This window comes from Notamacropus eugenii, chromosome 5 (genome assembly GCF_028372415.1).
Source record: "Notamacropus eugenii isolate mMacEug1 chromosome 5, mMacEug1.pri_v2, whole genome shotgun sequence".
Lineage (NCBI taxonomy): Eukaryota > Metazoa > Chordata > Mammalia > Diprotodontia > Macropodidae > Notamacropus > Notamacropus eugenii.
The window spans coordinates 30,392,422-30,416,552 of NC_092876.1; the positions used below are offsets into that span (position 1 = coordinate 30,392,422).

General features: G+C 42.5%; 1 protein-coding gene and 1 long non-coding RNA gene across 2 annotated transcripts in view; one reads left to right on the top strand and one right to left on the bottom strand.

Annotated features, from left to right (window-relative positions):
• The window catches only part of LOC140503857 (uncharacterized), a 33,698-nt gene extending 25,225 nt beyond the window's left edge, over positions 1-8,473 (bottom strand). The window contains exons 1-2 of the long non-coding RNA XR_011966895.1: positions 8,377-8,473; positions 8,109-8,152 (exon numbers count right to left, since the gene is read on the bottom strand). This is a non-coding gene — a long non-coding RNA (uncharacterized lncRNA). The remainder of the gene's footprint in view (positions 1-8,108; positions 8,153-8,376) is intronic.
• Positions 8,474-8,574: 101 nt separating this feature from the next.
• Positions 8,575-23,103, top strand: LOC140503855 (cytochrome P450 2A13-like). Its single transcript, XM_072608197.1, has 9 exons — positions 8,575-8,825; positions 10,411-10,573; positions 12,102-12,251; positions 14,963-15,123; positions 15,409-15,585; positions 16,906-17,047; positions 17,347-17,534; positions 20,887-21,028; positions 22,808-23,103. Exons 1-9 carry the CDS (start codon positions 8,646-8,648, stop codon positions 22,987-22,989), a joined length of 1,485 nt encoding a protein of 494 aa, XP_072464298.1. The 5' UTR covers positions 8,575-8,645; the 3' UTR covers positions 22,990-23,103.
• The last annotated feature ends 1,028 nt before the right edge of the window (positions 23,104-24,131 follow it).

The window sequence follows — 24,131 nt, forward strand, 5'->3', positions numbered from 1 at the left end:
TCTCTTCCTTGGCTTTTTGTGCTTCTTTTACCATTTGGCATAATCTGTTTTTCAAGTTGTTATTTTCTTCAGTATTTTTTGTGTCTCCTTTATCAAACTGTTGACTCCTTTTTCATGATTTTTTTGCACCACTCTGTAAGAGACAAACATCTTACCAAGAATTCCACAAAGCCACTGGTTGAACTAGGAAGCACTTTTATTAATATTCTTTCAAGAGTTCAACGAGTAGGCATATCCATTGAGACAAATACACAACTTTTTATTCTCGATTCCCGATGTGTATTTCCCCACCTGTGTTCCCATTGGCTGGGTACCACAGGGTTTACAGCCTATCCAGTGTGCCTAAACTCCTCATGTGGGTCTCCACCCATCTTCATGAAGGATCTTTCCAGTTGCCCCTTAGGCACCTGCATCCTTTTTATCAACTTAACTTTTATGCAGAAGCAACAATCTCCTATAGTGATTTCCCACAACTCCCATTTCTTTTTCCATTTTTTCCTTTACTTCCATTACTTGCTTTTTAAAATCCTTTTTGAGCTCTTCCATGGTCTGAGACCAACTGATATTTTTCTTGGATGCTTTGGATGCAGGAGCTTTGACTTTGCTATCTTCTTCTGAGTATAAGTTTTGATCTTCCTTGCCACCAAAGTAAGATTCTATAGTTTGGGTTTTTCCCCATTGTTTATTCATTTTCCCAGTCTATTACTTGACTTCTCATCTCTTTGCTAAGGTAGGGCTCTGCTTCCAGTGTGGGGGGCATATTATTCCAAGCTTCAGGGGCTTTGTACAGCTGTTTCCAGAGATACTTCTAGGAACATGTAAGTTTTCAATTTTTCCAAGGTAGAATGATCTAAGGAGAGGTGTTTACTCCCTCCTAGACTGTGCTCAGATCTATGAGTTACCACAAGCACTCTTTTACATTCTGGAACTGTGAGGAGGGCTCCCTCTCCATTATTTCCACAAGGTCTGCTATGCTAGTGCTCCTCTTTGCCCCAACACTACCATCCAGAATGCAGCCCAGGTCCAAGTATGGGCAAAGCAATAGAGTCCTGCCTTAGTGCCAGTAAAGAGAGCCTGTAATATCCTTCTGACCAATTGTTTGATCACCTTACCTTCTGTAGGCTTAGAGCTCCAGAAACAGCCATTGCTGCTGCTGCCACAGCTGCTGATTCAGTCACTACCAAGGCTTATTCCTGGTTTGCTGGGGCCTAGTCTGTGCTGGCACAGTCTGCGATGGACTGAGGTCCTCTCTCAGTCTGGTGCAACCAAACTCTTCTGTCCACCTTTCAGGTTGTCTTGAGCTAGAAATTTGTTTAACTCTGTCTTTTTATGGGTTCTGCTACAAATGGAATTCATTTAGAGCCACTTTTACAGGTATTTGGAGGGGTCTGGGGGAGAGCTCTGGCAAATCTCTGCTTTCATTCTGCCAACTTGGCTCTGCCCTCCCTTCCAAACAAGACATTTCCTAAGGTAACTTATTTTTTCCTGGTCTAAAGAACCCCGTGTTGGCCAACAAGGTCAAATTATGCCAATTAATAAAAACTTAGAAGTGTCTAGTTGATAGATTAAATGCATATGCCCTGCAGCCAAGTTCTTTGGCAGTTCATTCTTAGATCCCAGACTTCCCATATTGCAGCTGAGGGAAAGAAACACAAGGTACCTGTTCCAAAGAAATCAAGAGACTTCATCAAGAAGAGGTAGACAAATCCTGTCTTCAGTAAATACACCAAAATTTCAATCCTTGAAGGGAGCAGAGCTTGACCAAAGATGGAAGTTCAGTAACTGAGAAGGAAAAAACACTCATTGCCACCCTTGAACTAGCAAATTGAGCAGAAGGCTCTTGGAAGGTACTACACCTACAAGGTTGCACTGGGCAAGGGAAGAAGCAGGAATTAACCCTTTCTGATTCCCCTTCTGACACCAACTGTCAATCCTGAAAATAAATTATCAAAGAGTCATAGAAGTTATAGACAAAAAATCTTCTTTATCCTGTTGGAAGAGGGAAATTAGAATGTGTGCTGGAGTCTTCTCTAGGAGCAAGGAGATCCAAGGCAGTGAGGCTAAGCTTCGAGATGTATATATAGTTGCGGGAAGACAAAGAATCAAGCAGTGTAGTGTAACAGCAGTGATGAAGTAAAATAGCAATAGTGAGGTAGTGAGGCAAGGTTGCCTAGTGACAAAATGTCCATTCATAGCAGGGCTTCAGGACTAGTGCTTGCTCAGTCTAAGGGACTGCCAGTTCTGTGATTTAGCTGTGGCAGAGTTCCTCTAAAGGCTGAGTGCAAAGGACTGTTGTTAACTGAAGCTCAGGACACAGTTTGCTTGTTGTGCCTTAGCTCTGGAAAATAAGATTCCCGCTCTCTCTGAAATTATTTTAGGGTTTGAAGAGGAGGAATAAGCTTTCTGTTTATAATCCATAGTAGGGAGGAACAGGGAATTAGGCAGACAGAGAGAGAACATTGTGACCAAAGATATGTCCTTCCAAGCACACAAAGCCAAAGTCAAACCCTCCTGATTCCAGCATTTCTAGTTGGAAGGTTTACTTAGAGATTACCCAGTCTACCTCCTCTCACATTTTACAGACAAGAACATTGAAGTGGGCTAGAGCCAAGATGGTGGAGAAAAGTCAGGAACTCATCTGAACTCTCCCAAGTTCCATTCCAAACAACTTTAAATAATGTTTAAATAAATAATTTAAAAAACAAGTTCTACAGTGGCAAAACTCACAAGAGAACTGAGTGCAACAATTTTCTAGCCAAAGATAACTTAGAAGTTTGGCAAGAAGGGTCTGACAAACCAAGGTCAGAGTGGAGCTCAGGGCACAGGACAGCAAAAGTCTCATTCCACCAAATCAACTGCAGGCCTTGGTGGTGACTGAATTAGAAGTGGCAGTTGAGGTTTCTGGAACTCTCAGCCCACACACAGTAAGGCAATGTAACAACTGATCAGACGATTACTAGGATCTCTTTGTTGGCCCTTGATGCAGAACTTTTTTACACTATCCATAAGCAGATCTGGGTTTCAGTCCTGGGTCACAGTCCAAGGGTGAAAAGGAGGACTAGCACAACAGAATTTAAAGCCACAGGGGAGCAGAGATACTGGCCATAGTTTCAGGTGGAAAAGAGCACTTATGGTTCCTCACAGACCAGAGAAAAAGGCAGGAGAGTAATGATCATACAACACCTTAGATTATACTATCTTGGAAGAACTCTAAACTTAAAGTCTACCAGAACTAACTCTAAAAATAGCAAAAACAAAAGGCATGAAGTTTACGATAGTGCCCCCTCCACCCAGGGAGCAGAGCCCAACTTTAACATAGAACTAAAAGTCAAGAAATAGGTTGATAAAATGAGGAAACAAACAGATACTGGCCATTGAAACTTAATGTGGTGAGAAGGAAGTTCAAAACACCAACTCAGAAGGAGACAACAAAGTCAAAACTGCTACACCCTCAAAGAAAAATGTGAATTGGTCTGAGACACTAAAAAAAGAATTTTGGGGAGAGGTGAAAAAGGATTTCTAAAATCAAATAAGAGAGTTAGTTGGAGGAAAGATTGGGAAAATAAATAAGAGTGATGCAAGAAAATCATGAAGAAAAAAAGAGTGAACGGCTTGGTAAAGGAGGAACAAAACCACTGACAAGAAGAACTCGTTTGAAAAGTGGAATTGGCCAAATGTAACAGAAGGTACACTGAAAGAAATAATTCTTTAAAAATTAGAGTTGGGCAAGGTGAAGCTAAGAACTCCATGAGACATGAATAAAATATAAAACAAAATCCAAAAAATGAAAAGTAGAAGAATATTGTGAAATATCTCTTTGGAAAAATAACTGACTTGGAAAATACATTGAGGAGAGGTAATTTAAGAATTATTGGATAGCCTTAAAGCCATGCTCAGAAAAGAGTCTAGGCTTCATCTCTGAAGAAATTATCAAGAAAAACTTCCCTGGTAATCTAGAACCAGAGGATAAAGGAGAAATTTAAAGAATCCACTGATTACCTCTTGGAAGAGATCCCAAAATGAAAATTTCCAAGAATATTATAGACAATTTCCAGATCTCCCAGGTCAAGGAGAAAAATAATGCAAGCAAGCAGAAATAAATAACACAAATGTCATAAATCCAACGTCAGAATAACACAAGATTTAGAAACTTCTACATTAAAGGATCAGAGGGTTTGTCATATGATATTCTAGAGGACAGTGGAGGAAGGATTGCAACCAAGAATCATCTGCCAAACAAAACTGAATATAATCCTTCAGGAGACAAAAAAGTATCCTCAAAAAAATAGGAGACTTTCAAGTGTTCCTGATGAAAAGACCTAAACTGAAGAGAAAATTGACTTTCAAATACAAGACTCAAAAGAAGGATAAAAAGGTAAGCAGGAAAGAGAAATCTTAAGAGATTGCATAATGTTAAATTGTTTACATTCCAACATAAGAAGATTATACTTGTAACTCATAAGTACTTTCTAATTAGTAGGGCAATTAGAAGCAATATACATAGACAGAGGACTTGTATGCAAATTGATTAATAAAATGATATTAAAAAAAATAAGGGTGAGAAATAAGAACGCACTGGTTGAAAGGGGAAGACAGAGGTAGAATGGAGTAAATTTTCTCACAGAAAAGGGGCTTTCAAAGTAAATGGGAAGATGGGGGATTAGTAGGGAGCACTTAAACATTATTCTTATGAGAATTTCCTCAAAGAAAGAATAAAAAACACTCATTTGCATGTTGATATGAACTGATGCAATGTTAAGTGAGTGGAACCAGGAGGACATCGTACACAGTAACAGCAATATTGTATGATGATCAGCTGCGAATGACTTAGCTATTTTCAGCAACACAATTCAAAACAATTCCAAAGGATTCATGGTAAAAAATTTTATCCACTAGCAGAGAAAGAACTGATGGCGTCTGAATTCAGATCAAAGCAAATTATTAATCACATTATTTTGTTTATTTTTTTCCTTTGGGTCTGTGTCTTCATTCACAACATAACTAATACCGAAAAATGTTTTGCGTGATTACACATATATAACCTATGTCAAATTGCTTATTCTCTTGTGGGGGGAGGAGAGAAAGGAGAGGAAATTTGGAACTCAAATTTTAAAAGTATGTTCAAAATTGTCTTTGCATGTTATTGAGGATATTATTTTATTTCTAAAGGCTATTCTGAGGTACCACCCCACGCCTATCAGATTGGCTAATATGAAAGCAAAGAAAAATAATAATGGAGGGGATGTGGGAAAATTGAGATACTAATGCACTATTGGATTTTTGAACTAATTTAACCATTCTGGGCAGAAATTTGGAACTATGCTCAAAGGCTTATCAAACCATGCATACCCTTGGCCCAGCAACACCACTAATAGGTCTGTATCCCAAAGAAATCTTTTTTAAAAAGAAGAGGGACTTATATGCTATTTATAGCAGCATTTATAGTTGTGGCAAAGAATTAGAAATTGAGGAGATGCTGATCAATTGGGAAATGCTTGAACAACATATGTTATATGATTGTGAAGGAATATGACTATACTATCAGCTATCATGAGTAGAATGTTTTCAGAAAGCCTGGAAAGACTTACATGAACTGATTCAAAATGAAGTGAATTGAATGAGGAGAACAGTGTAGCAATATTATATAATGATCAACTGTGAATGACTTAGTTATTCCCAGCAATACAATGATGCAAGAAGATTCTGAAAGATGCATGATGAAAAATGCTATCCATTTTCAGAGAAAGAAATGAAGGATTCTGAATATGAATTGATGCATACTCTGTTTTAACTTTCTTTGTTATTCTTGGATGGGGGGTTATGTTTTCTTTCATAACCTGAGCAATATGAAAATATATTTTGCATGACTGTATATGTATAACCTATTTCAAATTTATTGCCTTCTCAAGGGAGGTGGAGAGAATTTGGAGCTCAAAATTAAAAAAAAAATGAATGTTAAATTTTGTGTATACATGTAGTTTGGGGAAAATAAAATATTAAATAAATATATTTTTTTAAAAAAGTAAATGGAGAAGTATTGAGGTATTGAGTCCAGAGATACTGAGTGACTTGCCCAAAGTCATATTGGCATTAAGATGAAGAGCTGGATGCCACGACTTTGATCAAATACAACACTCCTTCCATTGCCCAATGTTGCATTAAGTAGGGGGTTGAGTCCCCAAGTTCCGTGGTGAGTCTCTGGTCTGACATTCTTAGAACAGCAGAGGCAGGTGGCTTTGGATCCAACTCCATTTCACAGAGTTCACAGTCAACCAGGTTTATAGAGGGTACATGAACTAGTGATAGATCTTAGGGAAGCCTGACGTCAGGACCTCTCACATAATTCCTCCAGATTTGACTGACCCACACTCAAGTGTGGTGCTGGTCTGACCTTCCCAGAACAGCAGAGGCAGGTGCCTTTTGATCTAACTCCATTACAGAGTTCACAGTCAACCAGGCTTACAGAGGGTACATGAACTAGCAATAGATCTTAGCGAAGTCTGATCTCAGGAGCTCTTGAATGACTCCTAAAGGCCTGACAGACCCCAGGCTCAAGAGTTGTGTCTCTAATATCTAGGGCTTTCTTTGTGGATTGAGTCCACGTTTTGCAGAACAAATCCTTTTACTAAACGGATTAGTTCTATGAAGTTTGGATTCAGTCAAAGGGCAGCATTTGAGGACCTACAGGATCATATGTGGGCTTGAGGCCATAGGTTCCCCACCACTGCAATCTTCTACTGAATTTCTGTGAGTTCACAAACTCTTTATTGAGTGAATTCATTCAGAGACATGGGACACACTGGCACAGGATCCCCCAGTATGATGTGAACACCATAAAAGAAAACACATGGAGAGACTGCTTTATGAGCAAAGCAGAATTGCAGTAGGTCAAAAGAAACATGGGATGTGCACATTTAGAGACATTTCCACTCCATATGTTTGCAAGGAAGATCTGTGGCTCAACCTGTGGTAGAGCATTCCAAGTTCTGATTGGCCTGATTATCAAAGTTCGACTCACCGTACCGTACCTCGACCCCAACATAGTGTTTTCATTTCAGTCTTTTAGAAGAAAGGACAACAATAAACCAATCCACCATTGCGCAAAACAAGAGTAAATTGGTAAATATTTAAGGAGGGGGGAGGGCAGAGTGAGGGGGCTCATGCAAATAAGTTTATCTGCCTTGTTATTTCTTTAAGTCCAGATTATGAACAAAACAATAAATCAAGCTCTGATTTCTAGCAATCACTGATTTCTGAGGTATAAGCATTCACAACAAAAATCTCACCATGGTTCTTTGAATCCTTGGAGTTCATTCCAGTGTACCCCTTCCCACCCTGGTTCCCTTTTAGCAAAAGTACACTTAACAAAGATTGCCCTGATTTCCTAGGCTTCTCCTCAACCCTGAGTTCTTCTAAGCTATGACATTAGCCAACAGGTAACTAGGAGAAAGAGGGCTGTGAGGACCTTGGTCAGCCCAGGTAAAAATACTGTCAATCCCAATTAGTTTCCAATCCTTGTCTAACCTGCCCCTTCCTGCATCTCCCTAAAAAAACACCACAATCCATTTACTTCTGTTGGCTAGTTCTATTCCTTCTCTCCTCCATCAAACTGCAGCCCAGAGGCAGTTATGGCAGGTACTCAGCTTGGCTGTGTTGTCCATAGCGACCCTCCTGGATGACCTGGGTTGAAATCCTAATCTTGCCCCTGGCTACCTATCTGAACTTCCCCTTTCAGATTCATCTGCAAAACCAAGAGGTCACAAATGTTCATATTTGTGAATAATTGTTAAGTCTTATCATCAAGAAGATATTTAAAATTTCAAAGTAAAGAACACAAATGAGATTAGAGCTTAGAGGATCTCTAAGTTAGAGGATCCCAACTCCAAATCCTAAGATCTAATTACTGCCCCTTCTAACTCCTGAATTAGATCAAAGTAAAAAACGGGTCACGTGGGCTTTGGGTTAGAGTGTTATTTGCCACACATTTGGATCAGTTCTTGGTTTGTTGTCAATACTGTTTAAAGGAATACTTGGTAAACAATAGGTGGAGATCCCATGCTCCACAGGTGCACAGGATATTTCCCATGGAAGGGGTGCATAGGACTCACCTGATGATAGAGTTCTCTCCTCACACAAAGGAGAAATGGATGGTCTAGAGAGAGGGAGAGACTTGCTTAAGGTCACAGCCGGTAAGAAATCTATTTTTACCCGTCTCCCACTTTGACCTTCTATGGCCTCATCTTCAAGTCTTGAGACACCTTGCCCTCCAAGCCCTATTACTAGATCCCTCACAGCTTCTGCCATTGAATTCTGAGACTCCAAACTCCATGTCTCGGCTAGGATACCCCATTGAGCCTTTCCCTTTTCTACTTTTACCCTCTGGCATCTTCAAGTCTCTGAGGCCCCACTGCACTCAATTCCTCTTCTTCTGTGACCTTCAGATTTAGCCAGTCCTGGAGCTCAGGGGACGAATGGGTTAGGACTGAAAATGTTGCATAAAAGAGCTGAGATCAGTGCCAGGTGACAGCCTCCACCCCCTGGCCCAAGCATAAAAGTCAGGAACAGCCCTATCTGGACCCCATTTTTGAGTCAGCATCTGCCCAAAACCCAGGTAACAGCGCAGTGGGGCCTCTGCTACCTTCACCATGGTAGCCTCTGGGTTGCTTCTGGGGGCCATATTCTTTTGCGTCTCAGCTCTGGTCGTGCTCTCTGTGTGGAAACAGAGGAAGATCTGTCGAACCCTTCCCCCTGGACCCACCCCGCTGCCTTTCATCGGCAACTACCTGCAGCTCAACACCGAGCAGATGTATGACTCCCTCATGAAGGTACTGAGGCTGGGGACAAGAGGGAGATCATGGAGAGACTGAGACAGAGAAATAGAGATTGAGAGAAATAGAGAGAGAGGAACAAGGAGCAAAGGCACAGAGAGATTGAGACACTCAGAGGAGCAAAGAGACAGTGAGATCCAAAGACAAATTAACAGGGAGAGACATAGTAACAGAGAGAGTCACACAAAGAATAACAGTGACAGAGATAGAATCACGGAGTATATTAGAAACACACAAAAGAAATACTTAGAAGTAGAGACAGAAAATATGACAAATGGTCAGAAACAGAGGCAAACTAGCAGAAAAGGAAAAGCAGAGACAGAGATGAAAACACATAATCCCAAAGAGACAGTGACACAGAGTGATGGACTCGGAGACATAGAGTGAGACACAGAAATGCAAGCATCAAAGACAGATGGAGACGGAGATAACTCTCATGTGCATAAGTAGCTTCCAGGGTAGTTGGAAGAAGGCTCTGGGAAAGTCAGAGAGAAGGGGAGATGGAGGCAGAAAAAAGTCTCTGCTTCTCACTACTGACTTGAGGAAGGTCTTTTCCATTCTCTAGTCCTCAGTTTCCTGTCCATAACATGGACAGACTGGGTTAGATGGTCTATAAGGGCTAAGTTTTATGATCTTATGGGCAAGATGCTCTAAGGAAAGTGCAGAACATCTTCATGGGAGGGAAGGACAGAGCTGGGGAGCAAGAGAGGGATTCATAGGGATGGTGGAGAAGAGGCCAGGAGGATGGGAGAGCTGGCCTGAGGGCTGGAGAGAGAGGACCGAAAGAGAGGGTGGGAGGTGGAGATTTGAGAGCCCAGAGAAATCTCGTGGCAAATATGGGGACTCCTGCTCTCTCTGGCCCACCCATGAGGGTCATTAGCTTCTTATAACCCTGCAGAATTTTTTAAGAAAGCCAGTGTAGATGAGGGGCTTGGAATAGACATGCCCCATTAGACTGAGAGGTCCTTGAGGGGAGGGACAGTCTTTGCCTTTGTCTTTCTATCTGCAGTGCTTAGCACACAGTAGGTTTCTGACAGTGCTTGCTACCTTGACTTGTCATAGAGAAAAAAAAGGCAAAGAAGTAAAAAAACAGCATTTTTTGTTCTGATCTTGTTCAACAGAGGGTCATGGGCTCATAGATTCAGAGCTGGAAATAACAAGACAAACCATTGTATCCAAACTTCTCACTTTGCACATGACAAAAGTGAGGCAGAGGTGAAGTGACTTGCTCAGAGTCACACAGTAAGTGTTTGAGGAAGGATTTGAACCCAGGAACCCATGCTTCCTCAAAAAAGAAAAAGAAAAATTTATATATAGATGCCTATTTTACATATATATGCATATTTACCCTTACACATACATTTTAAAATAAACAAAGTGTTCACAAGGATTCACAATCCTGTTCCTTGTTCCTTGCGTACTGAAATGTTTGCGATGTCTAGATCACAATTACACATTGTTTTGAAAGCAGCTGAGAGATGGTGGGTGAGGGGTTATGTTTCAGGGCAGAGAACTAAGAGGGGGGAAATCATGGGGCTGAGAGGCCACTCTCTGGTTATTCTGACGTCTTCACCCCCTCCAGATTGGGAAAAAATATGGACCTGTGTTTACAGTCCACCTGGGACAGAGGACCATTGTAGTCCTAACTGGGTATGAGGCTGTGAAGGAGGCGCTGATTGACCAAGCAGAGGAGTTCTCTGGTCGGGGGAAGCAGGCCACATTTGAATGGATCTTTAAGGGGTTCGGTGAGTGTCTGCGCAGGGACACACACATGCACACTCACATACATACACACACCACACACACATACACACCCCACACAGACATACATATACACATATAACACACACATCACACACATACACAACTTCCACACACACACCTCATACACATACACACCACATACATCCCCCCCACATACACACACACTCATTTGCACACCCCAATTCCCCTAACAACCCTACACACACTGCACACACATCAAACGTGCACACACACACACACACACACACACACACATACACACATACATCTCCCCAGGCCAATGTGATCTCCTCTAGTCTGCTGATCAGGGTTCTAAATCTTCTCTCCTGACTGGCCTTTCCCTTTATGACCATGGCCTCCCTCCACCACCTGCTCCTCTCTGTTTCTTTTTCTTTCTCGGTTTCTCCATTTGTGCCTCCTCTGTCTCCCTCTTTTTCCATTCTTCTCCATTGCTTTGTCTCTTCATCTTTCTTGGTCTTTCACAATCTGTCCATCTCTGGCTATTCTTCTCTTTGTATTTTTCATCTTTCCCTTGTCTCTCCTCTCCACACTTTTCTTTCTCTTTCCTTCACCTTTCTCCACCTTCTATCTTTCTCTGTCTCTATTTGACTATCTCCCTTTGACTTTCCATCTCTCTGTCTCTCAACTTCTGCATCTTTCTGTCTGCCCCTTTATCTCTATCTCTCCTTGCCTCCTTCTGTCTCTCCTTGTCTAACTATCTCCCCAAATCTCTCCATTTGTCTGCCTTTCTTTTTCCCTCCCTATATCCCCAGTTCTTCCATATATCTCCTGATTTATCTTCCTATCTCCCTACCCTTCCTCATTTCTTCTTCTTTCTTTTTCTCCCCATATCACTTATCTCTCTAACTTTCTCTTTTGGTTTGACTGTTTCCTCCATCTTTTCCTGTCTGCCCTTCTCTCCATATCTCCCTTTTTCTTCATCTCTGTCTTTCCCTAACTGCTTTCCCATTTCCTCCCTCTCTCACTCTTCATTTTTCTGTATTTTCCTCTCTCCCCATCAGCCCAGTCCTTCTGTGTCTCTCTTGGTGTCTCTTCTTATCTTCCCATTTCTCCTTGTTTCTCATTCTCTCACTATATCCCCATCTGTACCTCTTTTCCATTTTCTGTTTCTCCTTGTTTCACCTTCTTCCCTATATCTCCATCTTCTGCCTTCCCATCCCCCCTCCATCTCTCTGTCCCTCCCTGTCTCCCCAGTTCTCTCCTCTCTTCCCCATTCTTGCTATTCCTGTCTCACCTCCCCCATTTCCCCATTTCTCTGTCTCTCCCTTTATCCCTTTGCCTCTCCATCTCTTTTTTCTTCCCTGTCTCCATACCTTTCCTCATCTTCTTTCTCTCTCCCTCTCTTTCCTATTTCCTCCCTCACTCCCTCTCTTTCTTTCTCTCCTGGTTTCATTCTGGACACCCACCTCTCATCCTATATCAGGACCTGGGATCCTGCAGGATCTCCAGTGTTCCCTGAGCTCCTTCCTGCCTCTTGCAAATGAGCAGGTGTGGCCTTCAGCAATGGAGAAACGGCCCGGCAGCTCCGACGATTCTCCATCACCACCCTCAGGGACTTTGGCATGGGCAAGAGAGGCATTGAGGAGCGCATCCAAGAAGAAGCTGGCTTCCTCATTGAGGCTTTCCGAGGCACAAAAGGTGAGTGGACGCTAAGAATGTTCTGCAGCCTTGTGCATGGTCAGCATCAACTATCTTGTTATTGTTGTTGCTCAGTTGTTTCAATCATATCTGACATTCTAGATGCCATTTTGGAGTTTTTCCTGGCAAAGACACTGGAGTGAGTTGCCGTTTCCTTGTCCACCTCATCTTACAGATGAGGAAACTGAGGCAACAGGGTTAAGTGATCTGTCCAGGGAGTCTGACATTTGTCAGACAACTAGCAATTGTCTGAGGCCAGAACTGAACAGATGCGAAAATGAGTCTTAATGATTCCAAATCCAGTGGTCTATCCACTGCACCACCTAGCTGCCATCAGTTAAAATGTCCTGCCCTCGAACTTGGTTGCTGTCATCCCTGACCCCCAAGAATCTATCTCTGTGCCCTGTCACTTGCTTTTGCCTTGCATCTAACACTAGCTGATCTCTATATCTTGGTGTAATGAAAATGATTAAATATCCATATTTGAGGTCCTCCACTCATTTACTTGGTGATTTGAAATAGGTGACCTCGCTTCTCTGGACCTCAGTTTCTTTTCTGTAAAATGAGAAGGATGGATTATATGGTGGCCTCTAGGTTCCCTTCCATATCTAAATGAATGACTCTATGATTATTGGAGTCTGGGTTCAGAGACTGATCCCCTCCCTAAACCAGGACACCCAGATTAGAGTTTTAGCTTTGCCTTTCACTCACTATGTGACCTTGGGCAAATCCCTTCCTCATCCTGACTTTGAGTTTTTTCTACCCTCTAAAACAAAAGGAGTCGGATTTTTTTAAAAATGATACTAAAGGAAAACATTTATATAACACATCAAGGTTTCTAAAGTACTTTATATTTCTCTTTTGATTTTCATAAGAACACTAGAGAAGTAGATACTATTATTACTCCCATTTTAAAGATGAGGAAACTGAAGCAGAGGTCAAGCAACTTCCCATGTTTACACAGCTAGTCTGAGGTCAGATATGGGCTTAGGTCTTCATAATTTCAATAAGCCAGCTAGGTGGTGCAGTGGATAAAGTGCTGGACTTGATATCAGAAAGACTCATCATGAGTTCTAATCTGACCTCAGACACTTCCTAGGTGTGTGACTCTGGGCAAGACACTTAACCCCCTGTGCCTCCTTTTTCTCATCTACAAAATGAGCTCGAGAAGAAAATGAAAACCTTTATTTCTGTCAAGAAAACCCCAAATGGGGCCATGAAGCATTGGACATGAATGAAATGACTGGATAGCAATGAGTGTGATCTATCTCTGTGCTTTTCTACATTCTCATTCAGTGAATGGGTGAGGTTGGTCAGAATTATCCCATCTAGAAACAAAAGAGTTTTGGACGAGATTGCTGCAAAGGTTTTTTCCAGCTGACATGCTAGATAAGGGAAGGCAGCCTGGGATCAGGAAAGGGTCCAGAATTTAGAATCATGAAAACTAGACATGGATCCCAGCTTCACCACTTCTTACCTGAGCAAGTTCCCTTCCCTGTCTAGGCCTCAGTTTCATTTCATTTCAGGGCAACCTTGGAGTCCAAAGGCAGGGGTAGATGAGAGAGATGTGTGTGTGTGTGTGTGTGTGTGTGTGTGTGTGTGTGTGTGTGTGTGTGCGAGAGAGAGAGAGAGAGAGAGAGACAGAGACAGAGACAGAGACAGAGACAGAGACAGAGAGACAGAGACAGAGAGATAGACAGACAGACAGACAGAGACAGAGAGAGGACAGAGGGGGCAACTGCTCCTCTGGAATCTAATTTCCCTTCTCTATGGGATTTGGGGATGAGGACAATGACTGTCTTTTGGAGGATGAGAAAACTGAGTCTCTGTCTCTCTGTCTGTCTCTATCTTTCCCTTTTCTATCCCTATCCATTCCATATGGATCCTCCTCCCCAGAAGGCTCCATCCAGAGCACCACCTAGATGCCATCAATTAAAATGTCCAGCTCCACCTCACTTTTTCAACTTCATCTTTCTGCCTCTCTCTCAAACCCTGTCTCCATGTATCTGTTGGCCTCTTTACCTCTGTGGTGGTCTATGTTTCTTTTTTCTCTTCTTTCTATTAACTCCTCTTGATCTCTCTGCCTTTGGCCTCTTTCTCCTTGGGTCTTCTTCATCATTATATCACCGTGCTTCCTTACTTCTCTTCCCAAATAAATGTACATTTTCATCTCTAAAACCTTGCAAGATAGACATAAGCTAGGTTTCTTTCTTAAGCACTAAGCCTTAAACCCGTATCACTCAGACTTTCTTTGAATGGCCATCAATGGATTCCTGGTCAAGCCTCATTTGACTCAGAGTTAATGTAAACGCCAATAGCTTCTGTTTTGACCAAAAACATTGAGAGTCTCCCCCTCCCAGAATGATTTTTTTTTAATAGGGGAAGACTTTGCCTCTTTTCTTGCTTGGCCTTAATTGCTGATTTGGCCTTACCTTAGACTGACACCTGTTAAAGATCTTAGCTTAAAACAGTCAAGGTCTCTCACTCATACCAGGGTCATCTGCAGTCGTCCTGATCAATATCTGCCTCTGGACACAGATGGATTTGGAGGATGAGAAAGTGACTTTGCACAGCCCTCCCTCACTTAAATCCAATTCACTTTCATGTCATGGCATCACTTCCCTGATGTCATGGTGCTTTGTGAAGGACAAAAGGCAAATAACAACAGCAATCCTTATTTCTGTGCCTCTGTTGACCTGGTTGGGCTACAGGAGCTGCCATCGACCCCACCTTCTTCCTGAGCCGCACTGTCTCCAATGTCATCAGCTCCATCGTCTTTGGTGACAGATTTGAATATGAGGACAAACAGTTCCTGTCCTTGTTGCGTATGATTCTGGGAAGCTTCCAGTTCACAGCCACATCCATGGGACAGGTGACCCTCAAGACATTCTGTCCCACTCACTTGGGTCTTGACTTATCTTCAACCCTTAATCCTCTTTAATGCTTTCCTGTATCTCCTGTACCCTATTCCACAATCTGACTCCCTGATCACAATCTGACTGTATGCCCTGTCCTGATGACCAGTTCTCCATGATGACCCTCAATGATACCCTAAGAGTTCATCTTTCATGATGATTACCCTATCATTTTTCTCACATCCCTCAAGAACCTACCCCCAGGGCCCTGTAACCCATGACTTGTCTTGTGCCCTCCCCAGCTATATGAGATGTTCTCTGGAGTGATGAAGCACCTGCCAGGACCTCAGCAGCAAGCGTTCAAGGAACTGCAAGGACTGCACGATTTCATCACTGAGAAGGTCCGGGAAAACCAGGCCACCCTGGACCCTAACTCCCCCCGTAACTTCATTGACTCCTTCCTGATCAAGATGCAGGAGGTAATGGCCCAGTGGGCAAGTGAAAATGGAGGGGATGGGGTGAGATCTCAGATGGAGGGAGTTATGGATCTTTGGGGCAATCCCCAGACATTGGGAAGTGGGCATCATAGATATTGGGCAGCAGGTCTCAGAGGTGAGCAGCAAGCACGAGCAGACATTAGGTGGCAAACCTTAGGCTTCCAGAGACAAGGCTCAAAAGCATCTTGTGGCACATGTCACGAGGTAGGTTCACAAATACCCCAGGGTCAGGCAGTAACACAGAGCACAGATTCAGATATACCAAGGACATCTGGAAGTCATTGCCAACTTGGTGTTAGAATGCCAAAGAGAGAAAGAAATACAAATGGAGAAAATGAGACACAGAGATACGGGGACATAGTATAACACAAAAACAGAGAACGATGAAGATAGATGCAGAAACAGAGACAGAAATTGGGAAACAGAAACACATGAAGGCAAGGCCAGCACAAAGAAATATTTTCCATTCTCCACACTCCCTGCCCCTTTAGACATTCATCCTCTGGGTATAGGGCTTTGGGGGATGAGAAACCCAATCATATAGTCCCAGCAGCCTTGCCTGACTCTCTATAGAAGACCTTGGGAACTACTTTCCTCTTCCTGGGTCCCTGTCTCTTCATCTATAAAATGTAGGATGGAGCATATTAACTTATTGTCTTTGTCCTGGAGGGAGGAAACAGGAGCAATAGGAAAAAAGGTAAATGGAGGAATTTAAATGTCTTGGACAAAAGACTTCCTAACAATGAGAACTGTCCAAAAGTGTGATGGGCTACCCAGAGAGCTAGTGGGTTCCCCCTCCTTGGAGGTCTTCCAACAGAGGTTCTACGACCACTTGTCAGGAAGATCAAGGTGAGGGTTTCCATGGTTGCTAAAGTCTCTTCGAGCTCTATAATTCTGGGATTCTGGAAGGCACCATACTGTAGTGGGTAGGGCTGTAGACTCAGGAGTTCCACATTCCTGAGTTCAAATATCACCTCAGACAGCTATGTTCATCTGAACAGGTCCCAATCTCTGTACCTTAACTTTCTGATGAAAGTGGTTGGATTTTACAATCTCTAAGGTACTTTTCCACACTAAATTTATGTTCATCTAAATTCTGAGAATAGGTATGTATTTGAGTTCCTTTGAAGTGACATATCCTACAGTATTCAGGTGCCACTGAAGGATCCCAATGCTGGCACTCAAGGAAACTAAGATGGCATTTAGGGAAAGGAGCCTTTGAGGGGGAAAAGTCTAGAGGTGAAGCAAGTGTGTGTATGTGGGGGTCGGGTCACCTGGGATGTGTCCACATTTTCCTCCCAGGAAAAGAAAAATCCAAACACAGATTTTGACATGAGGAACTTGGTCAAGACCACTCTGAGCCTGTTTTTTGCGGGCACTGAGACTATTAGCACGACCCTTCGCTATGGCTTCCTTCTGCTAATGAAGCATCCAGAGGTAGAAGGTGAGCCCCCTTCCCAGAGTTCACTTAGAAGTCCTTTGGTGTCCTGGGAGTTGCCCATAACATCCATACATAACATCCATATATTCATACAGACAGACAGACACACACTCACACATGCACACATCATCATTATCATCATGATCCTTGTCACTGGAACGTGGATTATTCACCACTCCTCGTCCCAGCCTTCTCTCACCTCAGGGTATACCCATTTTTCCCATGCCATCTGCTCCCTTAGGACTTCCCCAGGATCTCTCTGACCCTCCTGAATCCTATTTCCTCACCACCACCAACCACAGCTAAAATCCATGAGGAAATTGATCAGGTCATTGGACGGATCCGACCACCCAAGTTTGAGGACAAAGCCAAGATGCCATACACAGAGGCCGTCATCCATGAGATCCAAAGGTTTGGAGATGTGATTCCCATGAATCTGCCCCGGAGAGTCACGAAGGACACCAAATTCCGAGGCTACCTTATTCCCAAGGTAGGAGTCCCTCGCTCTTAGCATCTCCAGCTCCAACATCTACATCCTTCTGCCCCAGAACCTTCTCCATTTCTGTCATCCTCTAAATGCCAGTATGTATTCTGACACCTGAGAGTTCCCCCACTCTCTTCTCTTAAGTCTCCTCATCCTGCCTTGTGTCTCCTGGAACTTCGTTTGTGCCCTATATTAGCACATCCATCCATCTGTCTTGGTTCCAATATTCTCCTGAGAATAATTTTGATATCTCTACTCAATTTGATCAACATTTGGTTAGTTCATTGTGATTTATGGGTATTAGTGATTGTCTAGAAGAAAGATAAAGAGAGAATTAAGTTTAATTGTTAGCATAAGAATTATTTAGGTTGGAATGAATTAACCCACTATGTCTTGATGATTATACTGCTTTTACCTGGTAGATTTATACTATATCAATTTTTAGTTTGTTATTTAGGCATGTATTAACCTGTTTTAGGAACGGATTGAGACTTGTATCACACCTCACCCCGCCCCCACCCTCTGTTCTCTAAAAGCAGCTATGTACTAGAAAACACAGATTCTCCATTTTACTTTGTTCTTGTTCATCTAATGCTCAAAATATGCTAGTAGAAATTCCCAGAATTGTCTTGCCCAGCCATTGACTAAACACTCATGATTGATGATGTGTGAAAAGCCTAATGACTAAATTTTGGTGATTGATGGACATTTCTCTCTGACCAGTCATTTAGACTTCCCCTTTTGGAACTGACCAATGGAAGTATTGGACCCCTCGTTCTATTTTTAGTCCTCTCATTCCTTATAAATATTTGTCACCTTCAAGCAGAAGGGGTCCCTGATTGTAGAGTCTTGAATCCAATTCATTAAGCACCACCAGTCTTCCTAATGCACTGATACATGTTAAGAGCTCTGTCTCAGTTTCCCTTTATTGCAGAATGGCTTTTGTGGGTCACATTTTTCTCCAATGCAATCTCAACTGATTTCTCTTAATCCCATTCTCCCTCCCTCCCTTTCTCGCTCTCTCTCTCCTTGTATGTTTTCCTCAAGTTATTCTACACCCTTAAATATAATGATTTTAATTTCCTGATTTGAAACGAAGGGAACAGTTATATATTAAGTGCCTCCTATGTACCAGTCACTATGTTACGCACTTTATAACTATCTCATATGATCTTCACAACAGACGCACAAGGTAGGTGTTATTATTATCTTTCTGATGAGGGTGACAAATAAGAAAATTGAATCCGACTGAGACTTAGTGACTTACCCAGGGTCACCTACTTTGTAGGTTTCTGAAGTGGAATTTGAGCTTGGGTCTTCCTGATTTGTGGACCACTATTCTACCCATTGCACCACTTAGCTCCTTCTAAAGTTCTGAAATATTCTCCTCTTTCGAATTAGCAAAAAAAAAAAAAAAAAATGTGAACCTCAGTGCTGTCCTGTCAAAATGTGTGGTCATGAATTGTATTTATGCTAAAACGATCCTTCTAGTAATTGAAGCAGGATTAATTGCCCAGCCAAGATATTGCTTTCCTACTTGTACTGATTGATTGTCAAATGAGACACATTTTAAGTTTTTCTCCTTGCATGTTTTATATAGTAAACTTAGCCTGTTTCAAAGATGTAGTTTCAGGATGTAGTTTGAAAAATAGTTTTATTACTAGCACTTGCCCAGGAGGTAATAATCCCAGAATGTGATCAGTGTAAATGAAGTATGAGTTTGGAAAGAACCTAGGATGGGAAAGGATATTGAAATGAAGAGAAAGTATGTTTGAACGAAAAGCCACCTTGTGGGTGAAAAATGAAGACGGCAATAGCACATGTTGTTGTTTGACTCAGAGCAGTTAATTTATTATCTTTTAGCACACCCTTGGGGCTGCCCCTTCAACTTGAACTAATAGGTTGGGTCTCCAGAGGGCAGCTAATAGCCCAGGGTTCGAGATACTTTGTGAGTCCACACTCTTAAAATGAGAGCTCACAAGCCCCCACTGATAAACTTACCTTTCATACTCTGCCAGTAGACAGTTACCTCAAAGCAAAAATAGTTACTGAAATAATATCATAAAAACAATAGTAATAAACATTCCCTCCTTCCCATAAACCTGAGACACACTCTTCCACAACTCCACAAACTGTAAATGGAAAGAATGTCCATACAATTAGAATATCCTTGGAGTGATGCACAAGCTTAGAGAACACATATGGTTAAGATGAGTCAGACCTCTGGGGCTATGGGGCCGAATATCCTTTACCTTCTTGTGGTATCCTCATGGTGCTTCTCTTGGGCACAGAGTCTATTGAGGAGGTCTCCTAACTGAGTCTTTGGTATCATTCTGAAGTTTGAATCCTACGTTCGAGGATTCATTCTGATCCTCTCTGATCCCAGCCTCCTACTCAGTCATTAGTTCTGATGCAAATCAGTATGACCAATGGTGGTGAAGGGAAGAGAAAGATATTCCCTCACCCTTTCCTTCCCTTTCCTCTTATCCTCTGGTAGAGGTGACGTTGGAAGAGCAAAGATTCTTAAGAGCTTAGTTATTTCTTCATTGCTGTCTCTTCTTTTGACTGCCAGAGGTCACACTCCTGAAAGCTGCCTCCTGTTTCCAATGTGTCCAGACCAGAGAAGCTCCCTTTTTCCAGGCCACCAAAGGCATAGTTGTTCTTCTGTCAGTCAAAGGCAAGCTGCCTCTCCAAAGAATCCAAAGACAAATTTTTCACTCTAAAGGAGACTTTCCCCTTCTGTTACAACTGAAGTGGGGAAGAGGGAGAATGCATTGATTAGGGGTGTTCTCACCAACAGTCTCTCCATTACACTTAGCATTATCACTGTTAATATAATTCAATTCTTATTAATTCTCTCTGCCAACCATTCAATCACTAACACGATCAAGATACTGGAATTGATGGAAACACAAAGGCAAAAATGAAACAGGCCCTGGCCTCAAGGACCTTACATTTCATCAGGGCAAACAACATGTGTCCGTATAGTGGGATACAAAAATAAGGCTAAGGGCTGGACTTGGGATTTCATTGACAGGAGGACTCCCTCTGCTAATTCAGGTTGGCACCTTCTCTGCATATTACAGTCTTAAGACTGAGTGACTTGCCCAGGTAACATAGTCAGTATGTATTGGAGACAATTTGAACTTGGTTATTCCTCCATCTGAGACTAGCTTTCCATACATTCTATAACCTCATTTATTCAGAAGCAATATACTCTTTCTCTGCCTCTGTCCCTCTCTGTCTCCTCCCTTCCCTCTCCCAGGTTCTCTCCTTGTCTTTGTCTCCCCTCTTTCTGTCCTCCTCTCTTCACTTTACCCATCATTGTCTTTTTTGTTCTCTCTCACCCCCACTTTAGGGCACAGAAGTTTTTGCCATGCTTGGCTCAGTACTGAGGGACCGCAACTTCTTTGCCTGCCCTGAAGCCTTCAATCCTCAACACTTCTTGGATGAAAAGGGCCAGTTCAAGAAGAGTGATGCCTTTGTCCCATTCTCCATTGGTGAGTAGGATAGCCTTCTCTCTTCCCCTCCACGACCCCCACTCTCATCTCTAGTACCAACCAGTATGGACAGAGCCTAGTGAATCCTTCCTTTCTTTCAATCTACTCTCAATTCATCCTGTTATCACTCAGGTCAATTTCTGCTGACCAGTCTTCTCAAGTGGGAGTGGCATGGTTCCAGATAGGCCCCTCAGAGGGTCCAAGAGTTCCAGAAAGGACACCCCCCAAAATCTCCAGAGTCCTTTCTTCTATAAGGAAGAAGTACATACACTGGAAAGAGCCCTGGCCCTAGAATCAGAGGCCCTTGTTCAAGTCCCCTCTCTAAACCTCCCTAGTGGGTGACCTTGGTCAAATCATTTCATCTCCCTATACCTCAGTTTCTTCATCTGTAAAATTCAGTTCTGGTACTCCAGAGTGACTGAGGTCCCTTCCAGCTCAGCATCTATCATCTCAGGCCTCTATGAGCCTGCAGCTTTGGCCAAGTACCTTCCCTTCTCCAGACCTCAGTTTCCTCATTTGTAAAATGAGGTTATTGGACTAGATGACATTTAAGGTTTTTCTCCATTCTAACATTCAAGAAAATAACTACTTATGAGATGGGGGGCAAAAACTAGGAAAAGTTGTCTCTGCCCTCAAGAGTTTACATTCTACTGGAGAGGGCCAAATTTAGGAAGAAAAGAGAAGTAATTAAAAAACAATTTGCAAATGGAGAGTACTGACTACTAAGACAATGAAGAAAGGCTTCCTGTTGGAGATGGTACTAAAGTGCCTTGGAAGTTAAGGATCCTGAAAGCAGGGGGAGGAGAAGGGCACTCCAGCTGAGAGCTGTTTTGATGAAAATGGAATGATCAATTTAGGCAACAGCAAATACACCCATTAGTTTAGAATGTAGAAATCCAGGTGAGGAATTCTGTGAGATGGGGAGGGATGGAATCAAGGGAACAGGACGGAGGAGGGTCCCTGCTTTGACAGACCTTGGAGCAAAGACAGAGAGAACCGAGGATAGTATAGACAGCGTGGGAAGCATTCCATAGATTAGAAGAGGGATCTCCCAAGGGACGGCTCGTATTGTCTCTTGAGAAGAGGCAAAGGGCTCTGCTGAGAACGAGGTGTAAGAAGGTTGAGGAACAAGAGCATCCATGTTGCAAAGGTTCTCCTACCTCTGATGTCCTGTCATCTAAACACACCAAAAAACTAGGGTGTCGCAATGGGACATTGACTTTGGGCATCAAAATTTAGTAGATATTGATAGCACTTGTGATCCTTCATCAGCTTAAAAACAAACAAAAAAAGCTTGGTACCTAATTACCAAGAAGAATTAAACAAAAGAGGAAGTCTTTTGTGGCACCAGACCCAAACATATTCTGTACTACTTGTCTTTTTCTAAGTTATCTACCATTACTCTCTGGCATAAGATCCCTCTCAGATATGACTTTTCTTTGTTTTAATGTCACTTCCGTGTGTGGCAATCTTTTCCCTTTAAGGGATTATCGACTTAAGGCTGTAAATTACCTCGGGGCCATACAGTCCAAATCTCTAATTCTGAGGGTGAGAGAGGGAAAGTGATTTACTTAAAGTGATGTAATTAGTCAAGATCCAATTTGTCACCAGAACACTTTCCATTGTGCCTTCTCGTTTTCTCCCAGTTCTGACATTCTCTCTGCTAAGGGAGGGTCCTTACACCCTGGGAGAGCCCAGGACTGACACTCTATCTTCTAAGAACCCTCCAAGCTCTAAGGGCCTTCCCCACTCTGAACTGTTCTGACTCTGGCTCCTCAGGCAAACGCTACTGTTTTGGTGAAAGTTTGGCCAGAATGGAGCTGTTTCTCTTCCTCACTACCATCCTGCAGACCTTTCGCTTCCAGTCTCCACTCCCAAAAGAAGCCATTGATATCTCCCCCAAGATGGTGGGCTTTGCCACCATTCCCCGCACCTACACCATGTCATTCTTGCCTCGCTGATGAGACTGAGCTCAGGCAGCCACAGCAGAAACAGGAGGAACTCGTGCAACTCCAGGGGTGGTGGTGGTTTAGGATGTATTAATAAAGTCTGAGCCTCAGGAAGCTCTGTCTGTATCTCTGTTTGGCTCCTGGAATCTGTGACACAGCATAGAACTCATTGAATATAATCCCTTCAAGTTACAGATGAGGTGACTTGTTCCAGGTCATACGGAGAGTAAAGAAAAAAATTGAGACTGGAAGTCTTTTAGCTTACAAAGGAATTTTGCCTTGCATCATACCCCTCACTTGTGACTAATTTCTACCTTAGTCTCTGTCTCTTTGTCCCTTCTGTCTGCCTCTGTCACTCTTCCATCTTTGTCTTTGTCTCCCCTGGCTCTTTCCTCTGTCTTTCACTATCCATAAATGTTTCTCTGCTTCTTTGTCTTTCTCTATGTCTCTCTTTCCCTATGTCTATCTCTCTATGACTATGTCTCTGTCTCTGTTCCTGCATCTCTGTGTGTCTCTCTCCAGTTCTGTTATCACAGAGCAGATTTCTTTGGGAGGAAGAGTTAAGTCATATATGCTTGTCAACAAACTTGTGATCACTCAAAGAATGACCAATACCTTCTATATACAGATAGAAATATTGAGGCCAAGAGAGTGGAAGGGATTTACTTAAGACTAAGGCAGGCAGCTAGGTGGCATAGTAGATAAAGTACCAGATCTGAAATCTCATTTTGCTGAATTCAAATCCAGCTCCTGATACTTACTAAGAGGGTGATCTTGGGCAAGTCACTTAACTCTGTTCACCTCATTTTGTCATCTCTAAAATGAGCTGGCAAATTGTAATGCCAATCAATACAATACACTTGAGAGCTGTTGCTGTGAATACATACACATACATGCACATGTACATGTACATACATACTTGTACACACACACATATATACATGTTTTTAGGGTTGACTTGCACAGTATAACGAGTTCTGTATTCAAAACAAAACCTTATTCAAGAAACTAAAGCATTCATAGTTCAACACAACATGGCCTTAAGGAGTCACCAAATTACACAACACAATATAGCATTTCTCTTTCTACTTATTTATACAATCAGGGGATCCCAGACCAAGGTATTCTCTTGCTCTGCACATCCCCAGGGATAG

Coding starts and splice junctions, on each gene's coding strand:
- LOC140503855 (XM_072608197.1), top strand. CDS start 8,646: ATGGTAGCCTCTGGGTTGCTTCTGGGGGCCATATTCTTTTGCGTCTCA. Junction 8,826..10,410: donor TGTATGACTCCCTCATGAAG/GTACTGAGGCTG, acceptor CACCCCCTCCAG/ATTGGGAAAAAATATGGACC. Junction 17,048..17,346: donor GAAGCATCCAGAGGTAGAAG/GTGAGCCCCCTT, acceptor CACCAACCACAG/CTAAAATCCATGAGGAAATT.